A 25,368-nucleotide genomic window follows, 5' to 3' on the forward strand; every position below is an offset into this window, starting at 1 on the left:
GAGATAAACCCGTCAGCGCTGGGGGGGGGGGGGGGGGGGCGACACCGTCTCTGAGGCGAGCAGAGCCGCTTGTCCTGAGGCGATGTCGGTCTCCTCACGGGGCAGCGCCGCCCGCCCGCCCGCCCGCCCGGACGGGAGAGGAGTGGCGAGGAGCGGAGGGCGGCGGCGGCGGCGGCGGCGGGGCGGGGAAGGGCGGAGCGGCCCTGCTGGGCTCTTCCTCCTTTGAGGCGCCCGTGACCAGCCCCGCCGGCTCCTCCTCTCCTCTCCTCTCCTCGGCGGCCTTGCCCGCCTCCGCCCTCCTCCCCGGCATCATCGTGCCTGCCTGCCTGCCTGCCTGCCTGCGGCGGGAGTCGGGGGTGGCGCGCGGGGCGGGAGGCCGGCCGAGGCGCTCCGAGGGGACGAGACCAGAAGCGGCGGCGGCGGCGGCGGATCCGGGCCGCGTCCATCTCCCCCCCCCCCCCCCCTCCCTGCTTCTGGCCGCTCTTCCTCCCCGCCTGGGCCGGCCTGCAGGAGAAGAGGCGCCACGCCGCCCGCGCACCCACAGCCATGTACGCGGCCGGGGCAGCAGCAGCCGCCCCCCCGGCCGCCGCCGCCGCTCCCCCCACCACCGCCGGGCCCGGTGAGTTCCCCCCGCGGGGGAAGCCCCAGGAGAGCGCGGCCTCCGCGGCCTGAGGCGGAAAGCGCGGGCGGGCGGGCCAGAGAAACTGGAGCAAGCACGAGGGAGGCGCCGCCGCCGCCAGCGGCCTCTCAGGCGGGGAGGGGGGGGGGGTCGGTGCCGCCGCAGCCGTTGGAGCCCCGCGCGCTCCCTCCGCCCCCCCCCCGTTTCCCCAACCGCCGGGAGTCTCCTCAGGGGCGTTTGCGGAGGAGGCCTCTTTGCGGGGGGGGGGGGGTAGAAGTGGCCAAAGTGTTTTTATTGGGGGGGGCCGTCGAAGTGGCTTCTGGAGCAGAAGGCGGGCGGGAGGCCGAGAAAGGGGGGGCTTCTCTCAGACGACCCCCCCCCCCGGCCAGCTCCGCCCGCGCTTTGCTTTTCGGGCTCTGGTCATGTCTGAGGACACCCCCCCCCAGTTCGCCTCAGCCTTGGGGATCCCGGCTGCTGCTGCTGCTGCTAATTCACTTTATCGATAATAAACATAATGGCCTCGGTAGTAGTAGTAGTAGTAGTAATAAATAATAATAATAATAATAATAATAATAATAATAATAATAATAATAATACCTTTCAGGGAGGGGGTTACGGTAGTAGGAATCACAACAGAAACGGCATGAACGGGGGGGGGGGCTTTCAGGAAGGGTTTCATTGAAGTGCTGACTGTTAGTAGTCATTATAATAGCCACAAAAGTAAAATAAATGGCATTGATTGATCTTTTTTTAATGAACGATATCAATAACAAAACTGAGCGCCTGCTGTTGATGATAATATAGTAATAATAATAACAAAAATAGCAACTATGGTTTGTTATGGATTGCCTGCTAATAACAATATTAGTAACAAATGTAATCGTGAATAGTTTAGTGTTAACAGCATCAGTAATGAAACTGAGTGCCTTCTGCTGGTAGTTGTAGTAGTAATAACAACAATAGTAGTGACGACAAAAATAGTAACAAGATGGTTTTTGTGGTGTTTCTGCTAGTGGCAATATTAGTTACAGATATAATAATGCCATTAATAGTGAATAGTTCAGTATTAACAGCATCAATAATGATATTGAATGCCTGCTGTCAATAGTTGCAGCGATAATAAAAGCAACAACAAACAAGATGGTTATTATGGCATGTCCACTAATAGCAGTTAGAATAGTAGCAAACATAATAATGGCATTCATGATTGCTAGCTTAATATGAACAATATTGAGTTCCTGCCATTAGTAGTAAAAATAGCAAGAATAATAACACTTAGGATATTATGGAGTACCTACTAATATCAATAAGAATAGCAACAGACATAATGAGGGCATTAATAGTGAATAGCTTAGTATTAACAACATCAATAACGGTATCGAGTGCCTTACCATTGGTGGTAACAACAAAAATAGAGTTATTGGCCTTTCTACCCACTGCCCAAGAGTCCTGTGTTCCGTTCCATTGTAGACTCCTTGTTCTACTCATTATACATATACATTTCTTCTCTTTTTCTCTCTCTCCTAATTTACTGTGCCCTGCTCTTTTGGACCATCATTTTGCATCTCTGCTGGCCTTCCCTACGCTAAAGTCTTGCCTTGCTGGCTTTTGCCGTGCAGTGCAGCCCTCAAGCACATCAGTCACAGGGTCTGCAGATGTTGCCTCTTGCTTCAAAGTTGTTGATGGGCAGAAACTGCCCCTCTCAAACTTGGTGGCTAAGGGAAAGTTTTTTGCAGGTCTGAAATTGTGACCCTTCTTTTGGTACCTTGAACTCTGAGTAGAGCTAGGTGAAAAGGGGAGAATTGGCTTGCTGAAAGGTACCCCACTGTCCCTCGTATGTTGCTCAGAAACCCGTTTTGTTAAGTTTGCAATTGGTAGCATTGTTGGTCCTTCTAGACCCCTTTATGCTTGACCCCCCCGTCCCTTCCATCCCGCTTGCTCCCTCTGTCCTAGACAGCTGTGCTGGAGTTCTTGTGGTCATCATTATCATTCATCCCTGATCAATTCCATTTTTCCATTTCCCTGATCAATTCCATTTTTAGCTGCCAACTGTTTTTGTAGCCCTTGTGCTGCTACCTGAGAGCTGCACTCCTTCATCTTGGATACCCCTTCCACCATGAGTGATAGTCACTATACCAGTGGTGGTGAACCTATGGCACGGGTGCCAGAGATGGCACTCAGAGCCCTTTCTGTGGGCATGTGTGCACAGAGTTCATCATGTAGGGGGGGAAATTGCCCCCCCCCCCACACATCTAGACTGGCCTGGGCTGCTGGACTTGATGTGCGTGCACCTCAGTGAGCTGGGAGGACTCGGCTGGCAGGCCTGGTGCCTGTGCTCCAGGTGGCTGCTGCCTGGGGGGTGGGGGGGAGCAGAGGTGGCAAAGATGCTAGAGAGGCGCAGAGCGGCGCATGTGGGACTTACTGGAGGCTACAGCAGGCTGACCCTGCTCAAGGGGGTTATTCAGGTTAAATTGCCGTGTTGGCACTTTGCGATAAATAAGTGGGTTTTGGGTTGCAATTTGGGCACTCTGTCTCGAAAAGGTTCACTATCACTGCACTATACAGACTACCCTCTTTAATTCTGGGTCCATTTCGTTTACACTTTCTGTCCAGGGTTAAAACTGGGCACTGAAAGCCAGTAATGTCAGTCATTCCTTCTGTGCCAAATATCTGATAGTAACAGTAAAGGATGCATCCGAACGATGGCTAACCTGTTTGGCAAGGATGCTTCAAGTCTGGTCCAAAAGGTAATGTAAGTCTAATGTTCACTTCTGTATATGGGCAGCATCTGAGCTGCTGGTGTGGTTATGCATTGGGTTTACTGAGCTGGAGAGCAGACAGAAGGTGCGGGCTGATTTCATATTATAGTGAGTCCAAGTCACACTTGAACTTGTCCTGAGTGTGCCCACAAACAGCTGCCTGTATCACAAGTTGACTGCTATGTTATAATACTCTAGCTTGCCTCTTGGTAAACTAATTGGATTAGTTGGTATCTGTGTGTTGTCACTGATCCTGCATTTATGTGTATAACTCCAGAGGACAGTTCACTAGATCCTAGGGTCTGTGCCAGCTCTCTCTGTTTCAGTTCAGTGAGGCAGAGGAAGAACCGTGGAGGGTTTGTATTTCTGCAAATGAGCACTGTGGAATTATATTGGTACCTGAAGCTTTTCAAGACAGTCTGTTGAAATCACAATAAATACTGTTGTCAGTTATTGCAGGAGATCCTGAAGTTTTTCCTCAGGAACCTCATACATTGTGGGGAAATGGCATTTTTTTCTCATCTCTCAAACCTTCATACTAGGAAACATTTCTCTTCCTTCAGCTGCTGTCATTTGGAATGATTTCTACTGGGATAATGCATTGCTGGTATTGTGTTTGTGGCTAGGATTAATGATAATATCGTTTTTTTGTAATATCTGCCAGCTTCTCCTACAGAGCTTTGAGGACAAACAGACAAATGACAGAAGCTAACACACTCCTTTAAAAATTGCCATATTGAAGAGTGTTCTGTCTGTTGTAGAATCTTATCAGCATCTCCACAGCCTGGTGACATTTCCCTGCCCCATCAATCCTGACCTTTCCTTTGCCTCATCTTGCCCACCTAGCAAAGACTGCAAACTCTCGAGGCAGGAATAGCATTTTTAATAATCGCATTGCACGCTGTTGGCACGGAAATTAGGTTTAACTCTAAAGGGAAAAGTCCTGACCTGGATAGCCCCGGACTAGCCTGATCTCTTCAGATCTCAGAAGCTAAACAGGGTCAGCAGCTTCCAAGGACCACCAGGGTCATGATGTGGAGGCTGGCAATGGCAGTGGCAACCACTTCTGAACATCCGTCGGCTTGAAAACTCCACAGGGTTGCCATAAGTCAGCTGTCCCTTGATGTCACAAAGAAAGGAAGATAGGAAAGGTGAATGGTAGTAGCATGGTTTTCAGACATAACATACTCTGCCAAAGTTAGCCAACTGCTTGCTAACTATAAAACCTCTCTGTGGATTTCATTTGTTCCTTCATGCTTATTAGTCTTGGAAGAGATGTTCCCAAGCACCATACAGTATGCAGTGGGTCCACGTCAAACTGACTTGGTACAGACGATGAGTGGAAACATGCTGTAGGCTCATGCGCATTTGTTCTTTGCACAAAACCGGAGAATTGAAAGTAAAAGCTCTTGGTGGGAGGAAAGAACGTCGCTTGCAAGCTTGCCACTTGCTTTTCCCCCTCCCAGATTACAAACTTTGTGTTTAGTGGTGGATGCCTGATTGTATGAGTGTTGTGGAACATAACTTTGTCGGCATAATTACTGTGCTTCTTAGATATTGCATGCGATCACTTGGTTTGGGATTGAACTGCGGGGCAGTTCTAGTTGGATACCTGAATATGTACTTGAAGTTTATGCCATTCTCCCTGGATGGATCCCAAGCCAGCGCTTGCATATGCTGCCATATATCCCCCCCTCTCCCCAATCATGGCAAATTGTTTGAGCCCATAACTTGGTAGAACACCTGCATTCCATGCCTGATGTCTCAGGTTCAGTCCTGGTTAAAAGCATCACTGATTAAAGCATCAGACACCAGGTCTGGCAGAGACCTTGGTAAGCAACTAACTGCCTGTCAGGACAGACATTACTGAATTAATTGAACCAGTGGTCTGACTATGATATAAAGGAGCACTGTATGTTCATATATTGTGTTCGGTGGCCCTACTTTAAATTGTCCAGCAGTGGTCTGCCAAACTTGCTGTGCTATGAAAACAGTTGCTGTGATCTGTACTTGAATTGTTGTGAGCCAAAAGCAGTTGTGCTGTGATATCATGTCCCTCCCCAAATTAATATATTTTACCAGTACTGTTGTCCTGAAAAATTGCAACATGCAGTGGGAAATTGTCTTGTGGCATTAAAAACTGTTGAAACAGGCTGCTATAAATTTATTGTCTCACCAGACACTTCCTTGCTGTCTTTTTCTGGTATGGCTGCAGATGCCCCATTTGGGCTGCATTTTAATGTTCATATGATTGGGTCCCAAATTAGGAAGGCCAGCATTGATACCATTAATTTGGTACAGGGTTTGCTGTTCTGAATTCTTTCTGACCTCATGTCTTATGGTTGCTGATTTTCACCAGTGTGGCAGTATTATTATATGGTTATGTTACCAATGGTCAGGAGCCTTGCTGGAAGCCCAAATAAAGTTCCTAAATGCGGAATTCAGTAACTGTTCTGCCTGCTGTAGACAAATTTCAGAATATGCTATACAAGAATTTTGTTTTAGATGTGTTGCATTCAGCTTGTAAGTACAGACTTTTGAGTTGCCTGTAATTTTACAGCAGAAATTAGACAAGTTTTCAAGCAAAAATGTATAATGTGAGCTCTTTTTTCACTATGTGTCTTTCTTTAGGAACATCACATAATCACTTATTTAATTTCTATGAAATCATTGTCAAAAGCCATCTGTCTTTTGCTAACTAAGTGAAATATTTCTTGAAGTAATGGCTGGGTTGAAATCCAGCAAAACATATGTTTACTTGTGTGAAAGCAGTGTGTGCGTTTCCCTTCAGGAAGATTAAAAAGAAATCTGTTCAGAAATGGTTTCTTTTATAGCTTACATGCTGTGGATTTAATTCCTAAGAAAAGTGAGCATGCTGTGTGTCTTCTGCTTACTATCTGAATTAGACTTTGAGGGACCTGTTTCAGAAGCCTCTGCCACTCAGGTGGAGTAGTGGGGAATCAAACCTGGTTCTCCAGATTAGAATCAACCTGTTCTTAACCACTACACCAGCTGGCTGGGTGGGTGCCTGCCTGTTCAGAAGCAGCCCATTGAACGCTATGTGCAGCTTGAGTGATGCCACTTCCACAGACTTGTTGGAGAGAAGACCACTGGTGCCAAAGAGCCACAAACTAGACACTCCTTTTGAACTAAGGGGCACCACTTCCTGCTATAGGGAGAAATGCCCCAGGGTATCCTTTCAGTGAGCAAAGGAGCACCTTGTATATAGCAGATTTCCTGGTGGCCTCAGACCTCCAGATGTGATGTCATGAACACACATGAATCTGCCTTATCCTGTATGAGATCAGCAGTCCATCCAAGTCAGTTTTGTCTACTTAGACAGTCATGTCAGGCAGAGATTGTTTCCCATCACCTCTTGTACCATCCAGTGGTTCTCAACCTGGGGGTCGGGACCCTTTTGGGGGTTGAACAACTCTTTCACAGGGGTTGCCTAAGACTCTCTGCATCAGTGTTCTCCTTCTGTAAAATGGATAAATGTTAGAGTTGGGGGTCACCACAGCATGAAGAACTATATTAAAGGGTCACGGCATTAGGAAGGTTGAGAACCACTGTTTTAAGTGGTGATTCTGGGGGCTGAACTTGGAATCTTCTGCATACCAAGCAGAGGCTCTCTAACTGAGCCACAGTATATGTGTATTAGAGTTTGGATGGAAGCAGTTAGTAGCCATCGTTGTTGTCCAGCTAGGATGTTCAGCACTTTCCCAGCATATACTAAAAGATTTTGAAGGTGTTGCCTGGGGAGAGTTAACTTTGGGGAGCATGCAGCATAACTTGCAGGTGACCCTTCAGGAATTCTCACATAAAGACCATGGATACATGGGGAAATTCCTAGGGTTCCCATGGAGGACATTTTCTGACTGTTTTCTCTCCTATTCCTCTGTTTCTTAAAGTTTACCTGTTGCAGACAGACATGTGGCAAGCTTATTTCCAAGCCTGTTCCCAGTTGGAATTGATGAACTTGCACCGTTAATTTTCTGCCATTCCTATGATTATATTCAGTAGTGTAATCTTTACTAATGTGTGACTGTTGGATTTACACATCTCCTAACTTGTTCGTTTGAAATTATATAGACAACCGGTGTTTTTATGGGGTCACAGACCTTTTAAGTCACAAGAACTTTGGGGTTACTGATGGACTAAATTGCTTTTATGTATTAATTGATTTAGGATGCAGTGGACATTGAACCTAAGCTGAATGATGATAACTGATGTAAATAAATATAATTGAGTCTCCTTTGGCCATCTTATTTCTTATTGGCCATCTTATAGCAGACAAACTGACAGTTTGCAAGGCAGGTTAGGTTGAGCGGACAGCTAATTTCTGAAATCTTTTGTTTATGCACTGCAGGAGAGTTCTTGTTACCCGTTCAGGGCTGAGAAACAGCCAAGGTGGCTGGCCAGCTGCTGTTAAGTAAGCAGGCTGGAGGAAGAGTGGAGTGTGGTTGGACAGCATTACCTGATATAAAGTTGCTCTGGTAGAAGAACCAGGCCAGCGTATGAGACTTTGTAAGGCTAAGTGAAACACCATTGGCTCCTTGTCAGCTGGCACAAGCAATAAAGTGTCCATCTATGTGACCTCACTTCCGCTAGATGTATTTGAGGTGCCTGGAATTGTGAAACAGTAAATAAGTTATATGTTAATTGGTCTCCAGTGTTACCTGGAAAAAGCCGCAAAATCTAAACTTTTTGTAGGGCACAGATAGTTCTGACATAACTGGAGTGCCAGAAACATTAATAAGCTGAGCCTCCTCAAGCAGTTTGTCTTCACCTTAGTATAGAACAGGGGTAGGGAACCTGCGGCTCTCCAGATGTTCAGGAACTACAATTCCCATCAGCCTCTGTCAGCATGGCCAATTGGCCATGCTGGTAGGGCTGATGGGAATTGTAGTTCCTGAACATCTGGAGAGCCGCAGGTTCCCTACCCCTGGTATAGAAACTATATCATTAGCACACTATCCAATTTTTCCTTCTGAAATATTTGAAAAGGGTGGAAGAACAAAAATCAGGACAAATAGCCAGTAAGCATAGTAGTTGCCAGTCCATGTAATTTGTAACTTTGAATATATTCATTTTTCAAAAATATGTATCCTTGGGGGGGACTTTTTCCGGTGTAATAGAGGCTAATAAGCATGTACGAGGGTGACACGCTGTGCAGCTGAAAGTGGCCTCAACATATTTGCCGTGGTGACATTAAGATATGTTAATTATGAGGCTGCCATATTTTGTACTAGTGAAGCTTCTGAATGCTTTTCAGAGGAAATGAAATATATTATGCATTGCACCACTCTAATCTGGACATTATCAAAACATGTGTAAGTATCTTTTCCAGAGGGCTGGCATTTAGTGGTGCCTAGGATCTGGAAGGTTTGAGTTCAAATTCCCATTTTACCATAGTCTTGTGATGAAAAGTTGAATAAGCTTTGTTTGTTTTTTTAACTTGAAAGGAGCAGGCCGTGGGAAATGAGGACCCACACACACACGAGTGCCGTTCAGAAGTTCTATCAAATGGAATGAGATCTGGATTTGTTCTCTGCTTCTGCTAGAGAGATCTGGATTTGTTCTCTGCTTCTGCTTAATGAGCTCAAGTGACAGGATAGTTCAGGCGTGACAAACATGTGGCCTGGCATCTGGATCTGGCCATGTGAGGGGGGGGGCTTACCAGGCCCACAAGCCAACTGAGGCAACCCCACCTTTTGCCTACCCCACTTTGGGCTCGCTAGTCCAGGAAACCTCCCAGTGCCGTTCTGAGGCAGCCACACGTTCCCCCAGGGCCCTGCCTAACCAAGTCACATTAATGTCATGTTTGGCCCTCATAACTGTTAAAACAGAGTTGAAAAGGGGAAGTACAGATAGCATGATAGTTTTAATGTATGTAACATGTTTTAGTTGAGTAGTGAGGAAATAATTGTGGTAGTAACTCCTAAATCTAAAACAGATTTTGTGTAACAGTAGAGGGGAAGGAATAGAGGCCAAAAGTTGGTGGAAATCATTGATTACCTGGTTGCCATAAGCTAACCATTGATTACCTGGTCAACCATTGATTACCTGGTCAACTGTAAGCCTGGCGGAAGAGTTCCAGCCTCCAGGCCCTGCGAAATTGCATCAAGCCCCACTGGGCCCAGGTTTCATCATACAGAGAACGCTCTGATCCTGGTTGAGGCAAGTCTGATCTGTTTGAGACCAGGGATCACTTACAGTTTGTTATTTGCTGATCACAGCACTCTTCAGGGGACATATTGGGAGAGACAGCCCTCTAGATACGATGGCCCCTGACGATTTAGGGCTTTAAAGGTAAGCACTAGAACCTTAAACCCAATTCAGTACTCTACCAAGATCCAATGCAGCCGGCAGAGCACCACTTCGATGTTTGCCTGCCAGGGGGTCCTGGTAAGGACCTGTGCTGTTGCATTTTGTACCAGTGGTAGCCCTGCATAGAGCAAGTTGCTGTTGTCCAATCTAGAAGTGAACCATTACATGAATCGCTGTAGCCAGGCCTGTTTGGGACAGGTAGGCCCAATAGTCTTGCCTGATGGAGATGATAAAAGACCATGCGATCCATGTGTGTGTGACCTGAGCCTCCAGTGTTAAGGGGGGCATCAAGGATCACCCCAAACAATCAAGAGTTGGTTACTCGACTGAGCATTAAAGAATTAAAAATCTGTATTGCAAACTTGATGAAATTGGACCGGAAGTTCAGACAGTTTTCCTGATCATTTCAGGCAGATGCTCTGTTCTGCCATGATCCATCTTGCTGTCCAAGAACTCGTTTCTGACTTGTTTGCATTATGCTGGACCTGCATGGAATGCTGTGGGCTCAGCCAGGCGGGTTGGACACTTAGCCACCTGTGCTTTGCTGTATGGAGTGGTGCATTTGCAGAATGGGAAAGAGATGCTCCAAATCCCCTTTTGTTCTGAGCTGAGGATTACCTAAGACCGGACTGGGGCATGAGCCCAGGCCTTAAGATTGTGGCCTTGTGAGGTGTGCAAAGTTCATATCTACGTAGAAAGGGCAGGACACTTAAATTGATGTTGAATTGAGGCCTTTAGTCATCTGTAAGATCATCTTCCATTACCATTCCTGGATGTTTGCATTGCCATACACTTTCTGTATTGTGCGTTGTATTTTTCTATTCCCCTGAGCTTTAATCGTCCCTGTGCCTTTTAGAGGTTTCTGAGCCTTTTCTTGCCTTTCAGTTCTAGCTCTTCACACTGTTCACCTGTGCCTCTTTAGACAGTCAGCTGACATGAAGGAATGGCTTTTTAGATAGAGGGAAGTGTTGTGGTAATGGCATTTTTTGCCCCTTCCACATATTCACATGGAAACCACTTCACTGGAGAGGCACTTCGTTGAATGAGTTATGATTACATTGTTAACATAAACTGTTTCACATTTTATGTATTTGCTTTATCGTTTTCCTGTCTCACTGAGACTTAAGGTGGATTACACAGTTCAAGTCAATGCAATCAGTAAGATGAGGCATCTAATAAGCGATGCAGAAAGGCTAGTATGTAGTCCATTCAAAATAATTCCACGACTAAAATTAAGAAAACTGTCCTATTTTATTGTTTTTTGAATAAATTAATATTACTGTTCTCTAGCTCTTAAATCGACATTGTATTATACTGGATGTACACAAGGCAAAATTCCTTTTACTTAATCATGGGAACAAATAGCATAATACCATGATTTTACAAAATATTTTGAAGATTTCATAATCTTCAGTTGTCACTGTGTTTTCTCTCATTTTATTCATACTGGATTTGTCATTTGCCCTTCTCTTTTACATCACTGGCCCCTTATTTCAGAATCTGCTGCATGCAGCATGTTTGTGTAAAGTTCCATCAAGTCACAGTTGCTGTAGAATGAAGTTTTTATGTTGACATATAAAAGTTAAAAGAGGTTTACAGATGTAAAACATATGAAATGTCTCTGTGGATTATAAAACTTTAATTGTTTGGGATCTTGGCAACTGTAGTGTTTGTAGTATTCTTTAGTAGTGTCAGATAATTTTGAAAGTAATAGCATATGTAATTAAAAATAAGTAGTGTGGATTTGGATGTATTATAATTGAAAAGCAAAGAGCTCAGAAGTTTTGGTTTTCAAAATATTCTGTCGAGCGTCATATGGTTGCAGCTCCTTATTGCTCTTCTGTTTGGAGCTGATAGATGAAGATAGGGAAAGGACTTGAAATGTTCAGTCCAAGATATGGAGGGTTTCCTGGCAACTAGGAAGGTCTTAAAACTATCTAAAATAAGTATTGACAGACAATTCAGTCCTAAAAATATGTATTAAAATCCATTGTGTTTACTTTGGGAAATGGAAATCTGGACAGAAGTATCATTTATTGTCGGACCAACAGGAATACAAAGAATTAAGTGTAGCACATTCTGAAACCAACTAGACTCTTCTTTTTCCCTTATTGTAAAAGGCAGGTGCTGGAGAGCAGGAATGAACAGCTGCAATGCCAGCAGAATTTGACCATAATGCCAAGTTTATAAGTACTGTTTGTCTCTAACAGAAGAGGCCCAGGTGTTGGGGCTGCTGACCTTCCTCACTCTGAGACATGTGAAGGCACCTGTAGGGATCTCTGACCTGCCCCATATTTTTTTTACTGATCGTAAGATGCTGAGAACCAATCACTGGCCTCAGTTTGTGGACTTCCCTGGGCCATTGTTTGAAATGAGATTTTAAATTAGGTAGATCACTGGTCTGATCCTCTAGGGCTTCTTCTTATGGTCTTATCTTTATATCATTTGTATAGTTTTTTCATGTGTTCAGAGTGCTTCATGTACCTTATCTTGTGATGGTACTATATTGGACGGCTGAGGCCAAGTTGGAATGTCTTACTGTGTTCATGTTGGAGATGTGGAGTTCCTGATCTGTAGCTCAGTCTCAGCTACTATGCTACGACAGATGAACAGAGAGCCATTTTAAGTAGGCATGTTATTAAGAAATTGTGCTGAAGATCTTGTTAGAGTAATAATTGGAAATCATAAAATCTGTCTCAGCTGAACACAGTTGACTTTCTGATGTGTGAAACCAGTTATTCCCAATACATATTGAAAAAGTTCTCCTATTGCAATAGTTCCATATTCTGAAACTGGGAGTTCTGCAATGATTGGGAGTTCTGCAACAGGACCATTAGCAACCACCAATAATGGCCTTTCTTGGAAATTGTAGATAAACAGAAGCATAGGGCGTATCCCGTGGTATGTTTCTCAGTTCCTGCAGAGTGCTAGTTAGGCTCCTTGACTGACATCAACTACAAATATTCCTAATTATTTCAGGACTAGCTAGTTTATTAAATAGCAAGGGCTTTCATACATCAGAAAACACATTCAGGTTAAGGATTTCAAGGAAAGATTCTAGCACTGAGATACGAGAACAACACTGGAAAGACACTTCTAAAGAGAAAGAGGACGATGAGTAAGCATGTTTGTAAAAATTATTGTCATTAATTGATAGATGCTGCTACAGTTTTTTTAAAAGAAATAGCCAGGTTAGAATTATGAGCGCAAGAATATTCAGCCTAAACTCGCAGCCTCTGACACTGGAATCGTTGGCCATACATAAAATGGTTACATTTTTATATTCAAATAAATATGGGAACAATAAAATCTTTTAAAATTAAGCTAAGCATGAAATAATTTGATGCATTAGTGGGGTTTAAAATTAATAAATAGAAAACTAAGGTTTTAACAAAAATATGAAATTAGAAGAGCAAATAGAATTGATGAGTAAAATATTGTTTTTGTTCCAAACAATAACAGTGTTAGCAAATGATATTCCAGAACAATGTATCAAACTTCGCTTGGCAAGGGGAAAAAACCTTCAGGTTAAATAAAAAATTCTTAAAAATGCAAAGGAAAATAGAGGTCTAGGTTTACCTGATCTGAAATTATATTTTGCTACTTATGATTTGGTTTGGTTGAAATAATACGTTATATTGAGAAATAGAAGATTGCTTGATTTTGAAAGACATGATTTGAGAAGGCATAATTATTTATGATATGTTAATAAGGATTTTAATTATTAAATTAGGTGTGCCTCTTTGAGAAAATGGAATAAATTTAAACATTGACTATGTAAAAAAAACAACAGATGTGGCTATCACCAGAAGAAATCTTTTTTACGGTAGATGAGAAATTATATTTAAAAGCAGATGGATAATATATTGTGATATTGTAGACTTCTCATAAGGGTATTGTAAAAGAAACTAAGAAAAGATTTAGTGGCAGAAGGGAATTTTATGTCACTGGTTCTTTTATGCCCAATTATTAAAAAGATTTAAAGCAGATAAAAGACCTTATGGTTTTGCATGTTCTCAGACTGAATTTGAGGTAGAATTGTGTACAAATGATGACCATGTTATTGCCAAAATATGGAAGCTTTTATTGAGATTTAAAACATGGTAGGCACTGAATTTATTGCTTGTTATTAGGGTCCATACTTCAAATAATAATATTTACTGACTTGCGTCATTTATTGTTCTTCCCTTCCCACCCAGTACTTTCAAGCCCCCCGCCGCTTCCACCTCCGATACAAGCATATGCATTTAAGCCTCCTCCCCGACCTGATTTTGGAACTTCAGGGAGAACAATCAAACTACAAGCCAACTTTTTTGAAATGGACATTCCTAAAATCGACATCTACCATTATGACTTGGATATAAAGCCAGAGAAGTGCCCTAGAAGAGTTAACCGGTAAGCCACACTTTATCTTTTCCTTCCTATCTACGTAGGTCTGAGTCTCTACTACTATGGGAACTGGCAGGGTGACTATGGGTCACAGGGTTTTTGTGAGGATAAAACAGAGAAGAGGAATAAGCCACAGTGTAGTCCCTACTGGGGAGAAAACGGAGTTCCAAATGAATTTAAAAGTAAATAAACCACTCTCCCAGGTAGGTTCTGCCAATTGAACAGTTTTTGGTTGGGCTGCAGACTGTCAAGTGGCCCATCAGTTCCAGCCAATGATCATGTGGGACTTGAACCAAGGGGTGGGGCTGTCAGTTATGGGTGCTGCAGGGTCCCTGGGTGGGGATTTGTGACAAGGAGGGGGGCGGAATAGGCTGCCAGGTGCTGGGACAATTTAATTACTGCCCTGTCCCTGGACAGTTTAATAACCTCAGTTATGTACTGCCTTTGTCTCCAGTGGGGACCCAAAGCGGCTTATATCATTCTGCTGTCCTCCATTTTGGTCTCACAATGAAAAAATTAGGCTGAGAGTGTGTGAATGACTGAAGGTCAACCAGTAGGCTTCTATTGCAGAGTGCGGGTTAGAATCTGGGTCTCCCAGATCCTTGTCCAGCAGTTTGTCCTCTACACCTCACCAGCTGCCTTCGTAAGACTGAGAGAATGGATGTCAGATTTAGCTATGACAGCAGTGTAGCCCAAAGCCCCTGTGCTGCTCCAAAGCCTTGAATCTTATTGAAACAGGGCTACCTTGGCAGCACTGCCTATTGGCACGCCAGGGATGTATGGCTCAGGCTTGTGTGCTAATGATAAATGCACAGCCCTAAGGAGTTGCTTTAAATGGGGACTGAGTTGCCAGGAATGTTGCTCAGCTAACTTGTTTTTAAAATTGAGTTTGGCACCACTTTTGAAATGCGCTTGAAATGGTGGACAAAAGGCTGGTTGTTGATATGTTGCATCTGTGATGTGTTCTCTGTGTTGCCTCCACAGGTCACTCTCAAGGCCTCAGTCTAAAATATATGGATCATAGTATAAGGCTGTTGAAAGGACTACTGAGCTACTGTTGTGGGATGCTTTGGACTCTCTGAAGTGTTATATATGTGCATTAGAACTTATTATAGTGCATTGTACGTTATAATGCATTGTACGGCAGCACTTCACGGTGGGGCCATGCAGAGCTCATTTGTGTGTGCTGTCAAAGCCACAGCTGGTTCATGGTGACCCTGTAGGGCAGGGGTAGGGAACCTGCGTCTCTCCAGATGTTCAGGAACTACAATTCCCATCAGCCCCTACCAGCATGGCCAATTGGCCATGCTGACAGAGGCTGATGGGAATTGTAGTTCCTGAACATCTGGAGAGCCGCAGGTTCCCTACCCCTGCTGTAGGGTTTTCAAGGCAAGAGATGTTCAAAGATGATTTGCCATTACCTGCCTCCACATGGGCTGAGAGGGTTCTGAGAGAGCTGTGATTGGCCCAAGGTCATCTAGCAGGCTTCATGTGGAAGAGTGTGGAATTGAACCCCATTCTCCAGATTAGAGTCCACCGCTTTTAACGGCTACACTATTCTGGCTTTCTCAGAGCTCCTGATCCCAGTAGAAAACTCTGTTAGTGGAATAGACCAATTGTGGGCGACAGTCTCTTAGGGAGTGGAGGAGGTCCCTGCTGGCCATTGAACATTTTGTTTTTGGTTTATAGCTGGCCATTAACATTAATGGATTGTTTTCAACACTTTGTTTGATCAATGTGAGTTATTTTGTTAACTTAACTGTCTTTTTTCCAGAGAAATAGTTGAACATATGGTCCAGCACTTTAAAGCGCAAATATTTGGGGATCGCAAACCAGTATTTGATGGAAGAAAAAACCTCTACACAGCTATGCCACTTCCAATAGGTAGAGACAAAGTAAGTATCTGAGCTGTATCAATAGGAGTATAGTGGCTGGATCAAGGGATGTAATTGTACCTCTCTATTCTGCATTGGTTAGACCTCACCTGGAATATTGTGTACAGTTCTGGGCATCACAATTCAAGAAGGATATTGACAAGCTGGAAAGGGTCTAGAGGAGGCTAACCATGTTGGTGAGGGAGCAATCTCGTTTTCTGCTGCTCCAGAGACTAGGACCAGGAGTCATGGGTTCAAGGTGAAGGAAAAGAGATTCCACCTAAACATCAGTAAAAACTTCCTGACAGTAAGGGCAGTTCGACATTGCACTACCTTGGAGTATGGTGGAGTCTCCTTTGGAGGTTTTTAAAGAGAGGCTGGATGGCCATCTGTCAGGAGTGCTTTGATTATGTGTTCTTGCCTTACAGGGGGTTGGACTTGATGGCCCTTGGGGTCTCTTCCAACTCTGTGATTCTAAGTAGAAAAATGGAGGAGGTGGTTCAATGCCAACTTGTATGGTGGTACCATTTTTTTAGATATTATTTCGTATTTGGCCAGAGCTGCATTTTTTTACCCAAGTACTAATTCTTTTGTGACTAGATACGAGTTTTAAGATCCAAAAGGTAGACGGGTGTTTTTTCTTAGAAAGTACAATAATAGTTTCCTGGATTGTGATTGGGAAATAGTGTGGCCTATATGATTTGAAATCCTTCTGGAAAGGTTTCCATCAGAAATATTACAAGGTAAAGATTTGTAAGGGCCAGTGGGCATGACAAGAATCACTACCAAATTGTACTGCTACGCTGATCTAGGTAACATCACCTATAATTTCCTCTTCTGTTATATGAGATTTTGTCTGGTTCATGGCAGCATAGATGACATTTCTTTTGTGGTTATTTGAAAAGTGTTTTCTATGGAAGCTGAATTCTGGAAATATAAAGTGTTCCAGTATCTAGAAGGGTATCAGTGGAAACACAAATGTTTCTCTGAAAAAGTGGTATTGTTTGGGAACAGAGCATGAACCGGTCCCTGATAGATTTGCAGCTATACTTGTTTCCACTAAAAGATCCAAGTGCAGAAGTTAAAGCAGCGTGTTTTCGCATTAAAAAAAAATCCAGAATCTCTTTTCGCATTTAAAAAAAACCCAGAATCTCTTTTCGCATTTGAGATTCTTGTTTAAGTACCACCTTTGCCAAAACCATTATTCTTTGCACTGTTAAACATGGAACTTTAATAAAAGAGCATTTATATTGCCTCGGACGGCTATCGGTAAGACTTGCCCTTTTCTACAGTTGTTTCTACAGACTTTTCCAAAACCTTTCACTGCCTTGAAAGTATGACAGGCAGTATCTAATCATGACAAGTCAATTATGAAGAAGAAAAAGGTAGCCAGAATGATGATTCTGGTTATTCTGCTGGAAAGTCCTGTTGCCTTCTTTATTAGCACACTCCTATGCAGAGTTATTCTAGACTGAGCCCACTGAAATGAATGGGCTCAAGCTGGATTAACTTCCATAGAGTTGCAACGTATTACTTTTGTGATCATTTTCCATGCTGATTTGCTGTGTTCAGAAGCATGTTGCCCCTGCTGGCAATGTGCATGTTTAAACGGAAAGAATCATCTTGTTTTGCTTTCGTAATGTTGCAGGTGGAGTTGGAGGTCACATTGCCAGGGGAAGGGAAGGACAGAATATTTAAAGTGGCAATAAAGTGGGTATCCTGCGTAAGCCTGCAGGCTTTACATGATGCTCTTTCTGGTCGTCTTCCAAGTGTTCCTTTTGAAACAATTCAGGCATTGGATGTAGTAATGAGGCACCTGCCTTCTATGAGGTAAGACAAATGTCCACATCTTTGCCTTTAGGGCATTCTGTTGCCATTAAAAAAAGACTTCTGTGGCCTGTTGTTAAATCAATGCATAAACATCAGAAATGCAACGACCATGAACATGTGTCAAAAGATCCCACGTCGCAAATCAGGCTCAATTTCTCATTTAGGTTTTTAACACAAACTTATATTCATTACAAACACGTTCATTTGTTTCAACAAGAACTCAAAAAACAACTCATTATGTTCAAGAACCCAGTTCTAAATAATACAAATCCACGTCTTATTTCAATTCAGTCAAATTCTTCTCCAAATAAAGTTCATTTTTTCAATGGCCCATTCAGAAATTATTTAAAATCCTTTCAGAAAAAAAGTGGGTTGATATTGGCAAACCCTGCTTTGTACATAATGCTGCGTATTCTGCATTTTGCCAGTGCAGAACGTTTCTGCCCATACATAGACTTGTTTGTTTATAGAGCAGTTCTGTGCAGAGTTACTCTAGCTGTAGCCCTAGTTTCTGAGATCGCTGAAGATTTGCGTAGGTGACGTGGATTCCTAAAAACCTCAGGTTTTATTTAAAACTATTTTCTGGGTGTTGTATGCTAATGGCCAACTTGATCAAAAATTTTAATTTTTTAAAATGCGAAATTAAACCGCAAAACAGAATGAAATTAAACAAAAAAACAAAGCGTAACAGCAATAGTGGTGACTTACAAGCATCTTTTAAAGGTATTCAAATATCTAAGGATGTGTGCTTGTGTGGTTGTCGTCTGTATGTGATACATTCAAATGCTGATAAGGTTGTAGGATCCTTAGTCCTTTGGATTACAGGAGATGGGCATTTACATTTTCAGTGGTGTTTCAGCAATGGTAAGGGCAGAGAGGATCCATTTTCATTGTCCATCAGAGGCCCTTTCTGCACAGCAAATTCAGTTACAGCCGGGATTAACAAACCCAGCATAGCCCCGGGACCTTCCCATGATATACAGGCATTGGCAAGGGCGCACGCCTTTGCAAGGAGGCACTTTTTGAAAACTTCCATTCACTTTTGCAGGCAGGACCAACTCCCTGGGCCATGATACAGCCTATTTCCCTTGCGTGGCTCCACAGATGGGAGCCGGGGAAGGGGTTTTCGAGAATCGTGCTGTGTGCGAGTCTCTTGTTTTAACGTGGCTCACAGTTGCATTAAAACAAAAGAATCACACATAACGCGATTGTAAAAAAACCTGGGGGGGAGACGCAGAGCGGATCCGCATTAGGATCAGGATCCATGCGAAGTTCCCCCCCAGCCCAGGTTTTTTACCAGGTTACTCCTAGTTTAATTGGCCCATGTGGAAAGGGTTAGATGGTCTCCAGAAAACAGGCTAATAGTTTGAAAGTATATAAGCACGCTCAAAACTCAGTGAACATACTAATACAAAATTAATGAATGATTACTTCCAAAAGTTCCTATGTGAGCACTAGTAAACATATGGAGCTAGTGTGTGTTTACTTGAATTGGGCAGATGGCTTTGCATGTACATCTATTGAAATGAAGTGAAACACTGACATTCAGGGATTGGAATAAGGACAAAAAGTTCAGGGGCTGATTAACGCTTGCCATGTATGACCTATTTTTGTCTACTTTCACGCTGTTTCTGAAACACTCCTACAGCATGCAGTTTGCCTTACCTTTCTTTCTGCAATCTCTTTTTTCTGTTGCCTCTTCTTGTTTTCATAATATTGGTTTGTGTCTCAAAGACCACAACAAGGAGATGGTAGATGCTGGATATTTTTCCTACTGTATTATAAGCAAGTTGGATCAAGGAGTATCTCTGGAGTAGTGTAGATGTAATCTTTTTTTCTACTTAGATGTGACAAATTGTTTTGTTTCTATTACAGGTATACTCCTGTGGGCCGGTCCTTTTTTACTGCATCAGAAGGGTGCTCAAATCCCTTGGGTGGGGGCAGAGAAGTATGGTTTGGATTCCACCAGTCAGTTAGGCCTTCACTGTGGAAAATGATGCTTAACATCGATGGTATGTTTTGCATTATCTTTTCACATCTGTATCTTTTATGTTATGTTTAAATTGATTGACAGACTGCTGATAAGTAAAGTTTTTGAGAATGTTGTTTGATCCTGTAAATCTAATTAATTTGATTGCCTGTTTTTCCTGTTTTGATTCTAGTATCTGCAACAGCATTTTATAAGGCACAACCAGTAATTGAGTTTGTCTGTGAAGTTTTGGATTTCAAAAGTATTGAAGAACAACAGAAACCTCTGACAGATTCCCAAAGGGTAAAGTTTACCAAAGAAATCAAAGGTAAGCTGAAAGAAGCTTGAACAAGACTTCTGTGTGGAACAAAATTGGGGAGCTGTAAAATATTGACCTGTGACAAATTGGCTTTTGATCAGATGCATTCATATATTTATGTATCATCCCTCACTTTTCTCTCCAGTGGGGACTCCAAAACAGCATACATCATCATTTTGTCCCCTCCTTTTAATCCGTGGAACAATCATTCCATGAGATATGTTAGATGGAGAGAGAGTAATTAGTCCTCATCACCAAGTGGACTTCCATCACGGGGCAGATTTGAACCTGGTTCTCCCACATTTTGGTTTGACACTCCAATGGCTAAACACTGGCTCCTAGAAGGATATGTTCAACTTTAAGGGTGATTGTAAGCAGCTTTGAGACTCCTTACAGGAGAGAATGGCAGGGTCTAAATCCAAACTCTTCTTCTTCTCTGTCCTGAGATATAATGTACTTCACAGCCCATGGACATTATGGGGAGAAAGATATGGCAGCAGATGGCTCATGAAGTGCTGTAGTGTTTGAATACAGTAGTGTTTTGTGTGGAGCGATTTCTGTTTATGATGAAAAGCATAAAGCCATGTGATTAAGCTGTGGTACAAACAGAAACAGCAAAGTCCTGCTTGACAAGTCATCGCTAGTGGGGTAGTGGCACGGAGAAAACCCTATGGATAGCAGAATCCTGCTTAAGTGATGGAATTTTCTGCTGGTCTGTGTAGTCATACCTCTATGTAGGAGGCTGGCAGGAGTCATGCCGCTAAGAAATTAATGTTGCTTCATGTGGCTATAATGAGAAACCATACTGACAACTCTTAAGAAATCCGGTGAAGAATATGTTTTAAAATTCTCATTAAGCACCCAGGACAACCGTCACTTGGAGGTCATGGTAAACCATTCAGTGATTAAACTACAGTGATTATAAACTGTAGGATAACCGTGGTGCCTGGATGCTGCCGATGCCTGATAACCTAGATAGGATACAAATTCTAGAACTGTTGCTGAAAGCAAGATCCTATTTTATAGACACATGATATGATTTATAATGCTTCTTATTGTAATAATACTCGGGGATGCCCATAAATTGTTGTTCCTCCAGCCCCTTTTCTCTTGATTCTCTGACATTGATGTCATCCTCCATTAAATTATTTGTAAAAATATTTCATGAGTTATATTTTGTCAAGTGTGCGTGGCTGAGGGGGAGTTGCCTGATTCTCCTTCCCTGTGGCAGTCCCCTGTGACTTCTTGGAACTTTGTCCATGAGCCACCCCCCACCCCCAATATGTGAACACTGTGTGTTTTTAACTTTTGGGAAGGTAGGATAATTGTGGGCTGCGTAGAAGCACCTGGTTGGCCTCTGCTGAACAGACTGCTGGACTTGTTGGTCTGATCCAGCATGGCTGTTATTATATGGAGAGAAAAGTCTCTTGAGTAAACTCCTTTCACTCACTCTCCAGCCTATCCTCATAAGAACATAAGAACAAGCCAGCTGGATCAGACCAGAGTCCATCTAGTCCAGCTCTCTGCTACTTGCAGTGGCCCACCAGGTGCCTTTGGGAGCTCACATGCAGGAGGTGAAAGCAATGGCCTTCTGCGGCTGTTGCTCCTGAGCACCTGGACTGTTAAGGCATTTGCAATCTCAAATCAAAGAGGATCAAGATTGGTAGCCATAAATCGACTTCATAAATCTGTCCAAGCCCCTTTTAAAGCTATCCAGGTTAGTGGCCATCACCACCTCCTCTTCACAATTTGAAAGAGAAATGACTACTGGTAAAGAGAGAGAATTGCTGCAGCAGCTGAATTCTGAGAATCTGATTTAACTGAGATGATTGCTTATGTTTATAAATTATTAGGTTTGAAGGTGGAGATCACTCATTGTGGGCAAATGAAGAGAAAATACAGAGTATGCAATGTTACACGACGACCAGCAAGCCACCAAACGTAATATTTGTGGTTTTTTTCTCTTTTCTCACAGTTACCTTGTATTTTCTCTCTTCCTCCTAAGTTGTCACTTTGTTTCTCATGTATGTACATACGGTATGACCAGATAAAGAACTTAACATTACAGAAGGCAGTTTAGGTAGGTCACAGTTCCCAGTTAAAATTTCTTCTGGTGTTGGGGAGGGTGTTTTTTTAAAAGGCCCCTTTGTCTTGGATCCCAACCATTCTGAATTAATTTTGATTCCTGTGGTTGATTACAACCTGCATAATCTCTTTCTTCAAACGGGTTAGTGAATAATTGGTGGAGGTTCAGATCTCTCTTTGCGTTGCACACTGGAAATGCATCTTGCGAAGCTGATACTGGAAATGTTTCAGTTTGTTTTTTGAAGTGGGATAGAATGTAGGATTCATAATTTACCTATGGTCTGTGAACGCTCCCAAGACCTGTTGTTGATGCGTCTTGTAAACACCTAGCTTCTGTGCTTAGCTGTTGACTCCCAGCTTTTGGGGAACTGGAAGAACCTAAGATAATGCGGTACTGAGCATTATGGCTATGAAGTGTCTATCTGTCTATTTCTGGGGATGGATATGAGCATCTAGCTCAGGGGTAGGGAACCTGCGGCTCTCCAGATGTTCAGGAACTACAATTCCCATCAGCCTCTGTCAGCATGGCCAATTGACCATGCTGGTAGGGGCTGATGGGAATTGTAGTTCCTGAACATCTGGAGAGCCGCAGGTTCCCTACCCCTGATCTAGCTTCTAAACATCAGAAATATTTATTGGTAAGAGGTTGCGAATGCTTTGGATAATTTTTTTGCAACATGGTACTGGATGGAACCCTAGCTAAGACTGCCTGGGCGAATGGTTTATATCCCCTTGTAGGGGAAAAAGGCCCTTCAGTACTACAACCAGATGCTGTCTACATGTTCAAGTACCACAAAATATTATCATTGTTTTCAGTGATCAGTGGGATGATGATGATGATAAGCCTTTATTTGGCATAATACAATAAGATCATAACACAATACAAAAACTGTGATAAGGAGTATACAGATACAAAAGTGTGAGATAAAATATAGACTATTGGTTATGCATCCCCTCCAATAAAAAACATGCTACCAGTGGTATGATTATTTGGATAGCCGTTTTCGGCACCACAGGAACCTACTTGCGACGTTCGTAGTTTCTTTGAATATTTTTTTAAAATGTCGTATTCTTGAAGAGCTTTTGAGAGAATTTGTGACAGGACTAAATAACTGACTTGTTTCTTCTCGCCGCCCTCCTCACTTTTGGTTCTTTGTAGATTCCCACTTCAGCAGGAGAGTGGCCAGACGGTTGAATGCACTGTGGCTCAGTATTTTAAGGATAGGCACAAGCTGGCTTTACGGTACCCGCATCTTCCATGTTTACAAGTTGGTCAGGAGCAAAAACACACATACCTTCCTCTAGAGGTAAGGAATCTTTTCAGTAAACGTGGGTTACCCTCCTCTGATGCGATTGCCAACATTGTATAATGTTTCCCATTGGTACATAAGAATATAAGAACAAGCCAGCTGGATCAGACCAAAGTCCATCTAGTCCAGCTCTCTGCTACTCGCAGTGGCCCACCAGGTGCCTTTGGGAGCTCACATGTAGGATGTGAACGCAATGGCCTTCTGCGGCTGTTGCTCCCGATCACCTGGTCTGTTAAGGCATTTGCAATCTCAGATCAAGGAGGATCAAGATTGGTAGCCATAAATCGACTTCTCCTCCATAAATCTGTCCAAGCCCCTTTGAAAGCTATCCAGGTTAGTGGCCATCACCACCTCCTGTGGCAGCATATTCCAAACACCAATCACATGTTGCGTGAAGAAGTGTTTCCTTTTATTAGTCCTAATTCTTCCCCCCAGCATTTTCAATGAATGCCCCCTGGTTCTAGTATTGTGAGAAAGAGAGAAAAATTTCTCTCTGTCAACATTTTCTACCCCATGCATAATTTTGTAGACTTCAATCATATCCCCCCTCAGCCGCCTCCTCTCCAAACTAAAGAGTCCCAAACGCTGCAGCCTCTCCTCTTAGGGAAGGTGCTCCAGTCCCTCAATCATCCTTGTTGCCCTTCTCTGCACTTTTTCTATCTCCTCAATATCCTTTTTGAGATGCGGCGACCAGAACTGGACACAGTACTCCAAGTGCGGTCGCACCACTGCTTTATATAAGGGCATGACAATCTTTGCAGTTTTATTATCCTTTTCTAATGATCCCCAGCATAGAGTTTGCCTTTTTCACAGCTGCCATGCATTGAGTTGACATTCCCATGGAACTATCAACTAAGACGCCTAAATCCCTTTCCTGGTCTGTGACTGATAGCACTGACCCCTGTAGCGTGTATGTGAAGTTTGGATTTTTTGCCCCTATGTGCATCACTTTACATTTTGCTACATTGAACTGCATTTGCCATTTCTGAGCCCACTCACCTAATTTATCAAGGTCCGCTTGGGCTCTTTGCAATCCTTTGTGGTTCTCACCACCCTACATAATTTGGTATCATCTGCAAACTTGGCCACCACGCTACCCACCCCTACTTCCAGGTCATTTATGAATAGGTTAAAGAGCACTGGTCCCAAAACGGATCCTTGGGGACACCACTCCGACATCTCTCCATTGTGAGAACTTCCCATTTACACCCTCTTTGTTTCCTGTTCCTCAACCAGTTTTTAATCCATAGGAGGACTTCCCTCTTATTCCTTCATTGCTGAGTTTTCTCAACAGTCTCTGGTGAGGAACTTTGTCAAAAGCCTTTTGGAAATCCAAGTAGACAATGTCCACCGGTTCACCCCTGTCCACATGCCTGTTTACACCCTCAAAGAACTCTAGTAAGTTTGTAAGACAGGATTTGCCTCTGCAAAAGCCATGCTGACTCTTTCCCAGCAGGTCTTGCTTTTCTACATGTTTTATAATTTTATCTTTAATGATAGATTCTACTAATTTACCAGGAACAGATGTCAAACTGACTGGCCTGTAATTTCCCGGGTCCCCCCTAGATCCTTTCTTAAAGATTGGTGTGACATTGGCCATCTTCCAGTCTTCAGGGATGGAGCCTGATTTCAGGGATAAGTTGCATATTAAAGTGAGAAGATCAGCAATTTCATGCTTGAGCTCTTTAAGAACTCTTGGGTGAATGCAATCTGGGCAGACTGGACTCACTATGTCCTGGTGGCTCCTCCTAACCCCCCTCCTTCCCCCAATTCTAGGAGGAAAGTGATGCTTATAACCAAGGAGCAGTAAAGAAATTCTCAATTGAAAAGTCACCTGTGTGTTTCTGATTCTTGTTTATCCAAACCAGTGAGCAGTCTTGGGAG

The 25,368-nt window shown here is 43.2% G+C and overlaps 1 protein-coding gene across 2 annotated transcripts in view; it reads left to right on the top strand.

Annotated features, from left to right (window-relative positions):
- Positions 1 to 264: 264 nt before the first annotated feature.
- The window catches only part of AGO2 (argonaute RISC catalytic component 2), a 45,731-nt gene continuing 20,627 nt past the window's right edge, over positions 265 to 25,368 (top strand). The window contains exons 1-8 of one of the 2 annotated variants that reach the window (XM_048507585.1): positions 265 to 619; positions 13,908 to 14,103; positions 15,872 to 15,992; positions 17,620 to 17,801; positions 19,677 to 19,813; positions 19,964 to 20,098; positions 21,943 to 22,030; positions 23,334 to 23,481. In XM_048507585.1, the coding sequence (XP_048363542.1) occupies positions 547 to 619; positions 13,908 to 14,103; positions 15,872 to 15,992; positions 17,620 to 17,801; positions 19,677 to 19,813; positions 19,964 to 20,098; positions 21,943 to 22,030; positions 23,334 to 23,481 (1,080 nt within the window). In that variant the 5' untranslated portion in view covers positions 265 to 546. Of the gene's footprint in view, positions 620 to 13,907; positions 14,104 to 15,871; positions 15,993 to 17,616; positions 17,802 to 19,676; positions 19,814 to 19,963; positions 20,099 to 21,942; positions 22,031 to 23,333; positions 23,482 to 25,368 lie in introns of both variants that reach the window. The other variant, XM_048507584.1, reaches the window with a different exon arrangement.

The sequence above is a fragment of the Sphaerodactylus townsendi genome, linkage group LG09, assembly GCF_021028975.2.
Source record: "Sphaerodactylus townsendi isolate TG3544 linkage group LG09, MPM_Stown_v2.3, whole genome shotgun sequence".
NCBI classification, from domain to species: Eukaryota; Metazoa; Chordata; class Lepidosauria; order Squamata; family Sphaerodactylidae; genus Sphaerodactylus; species Sphaerodactylus townsendi.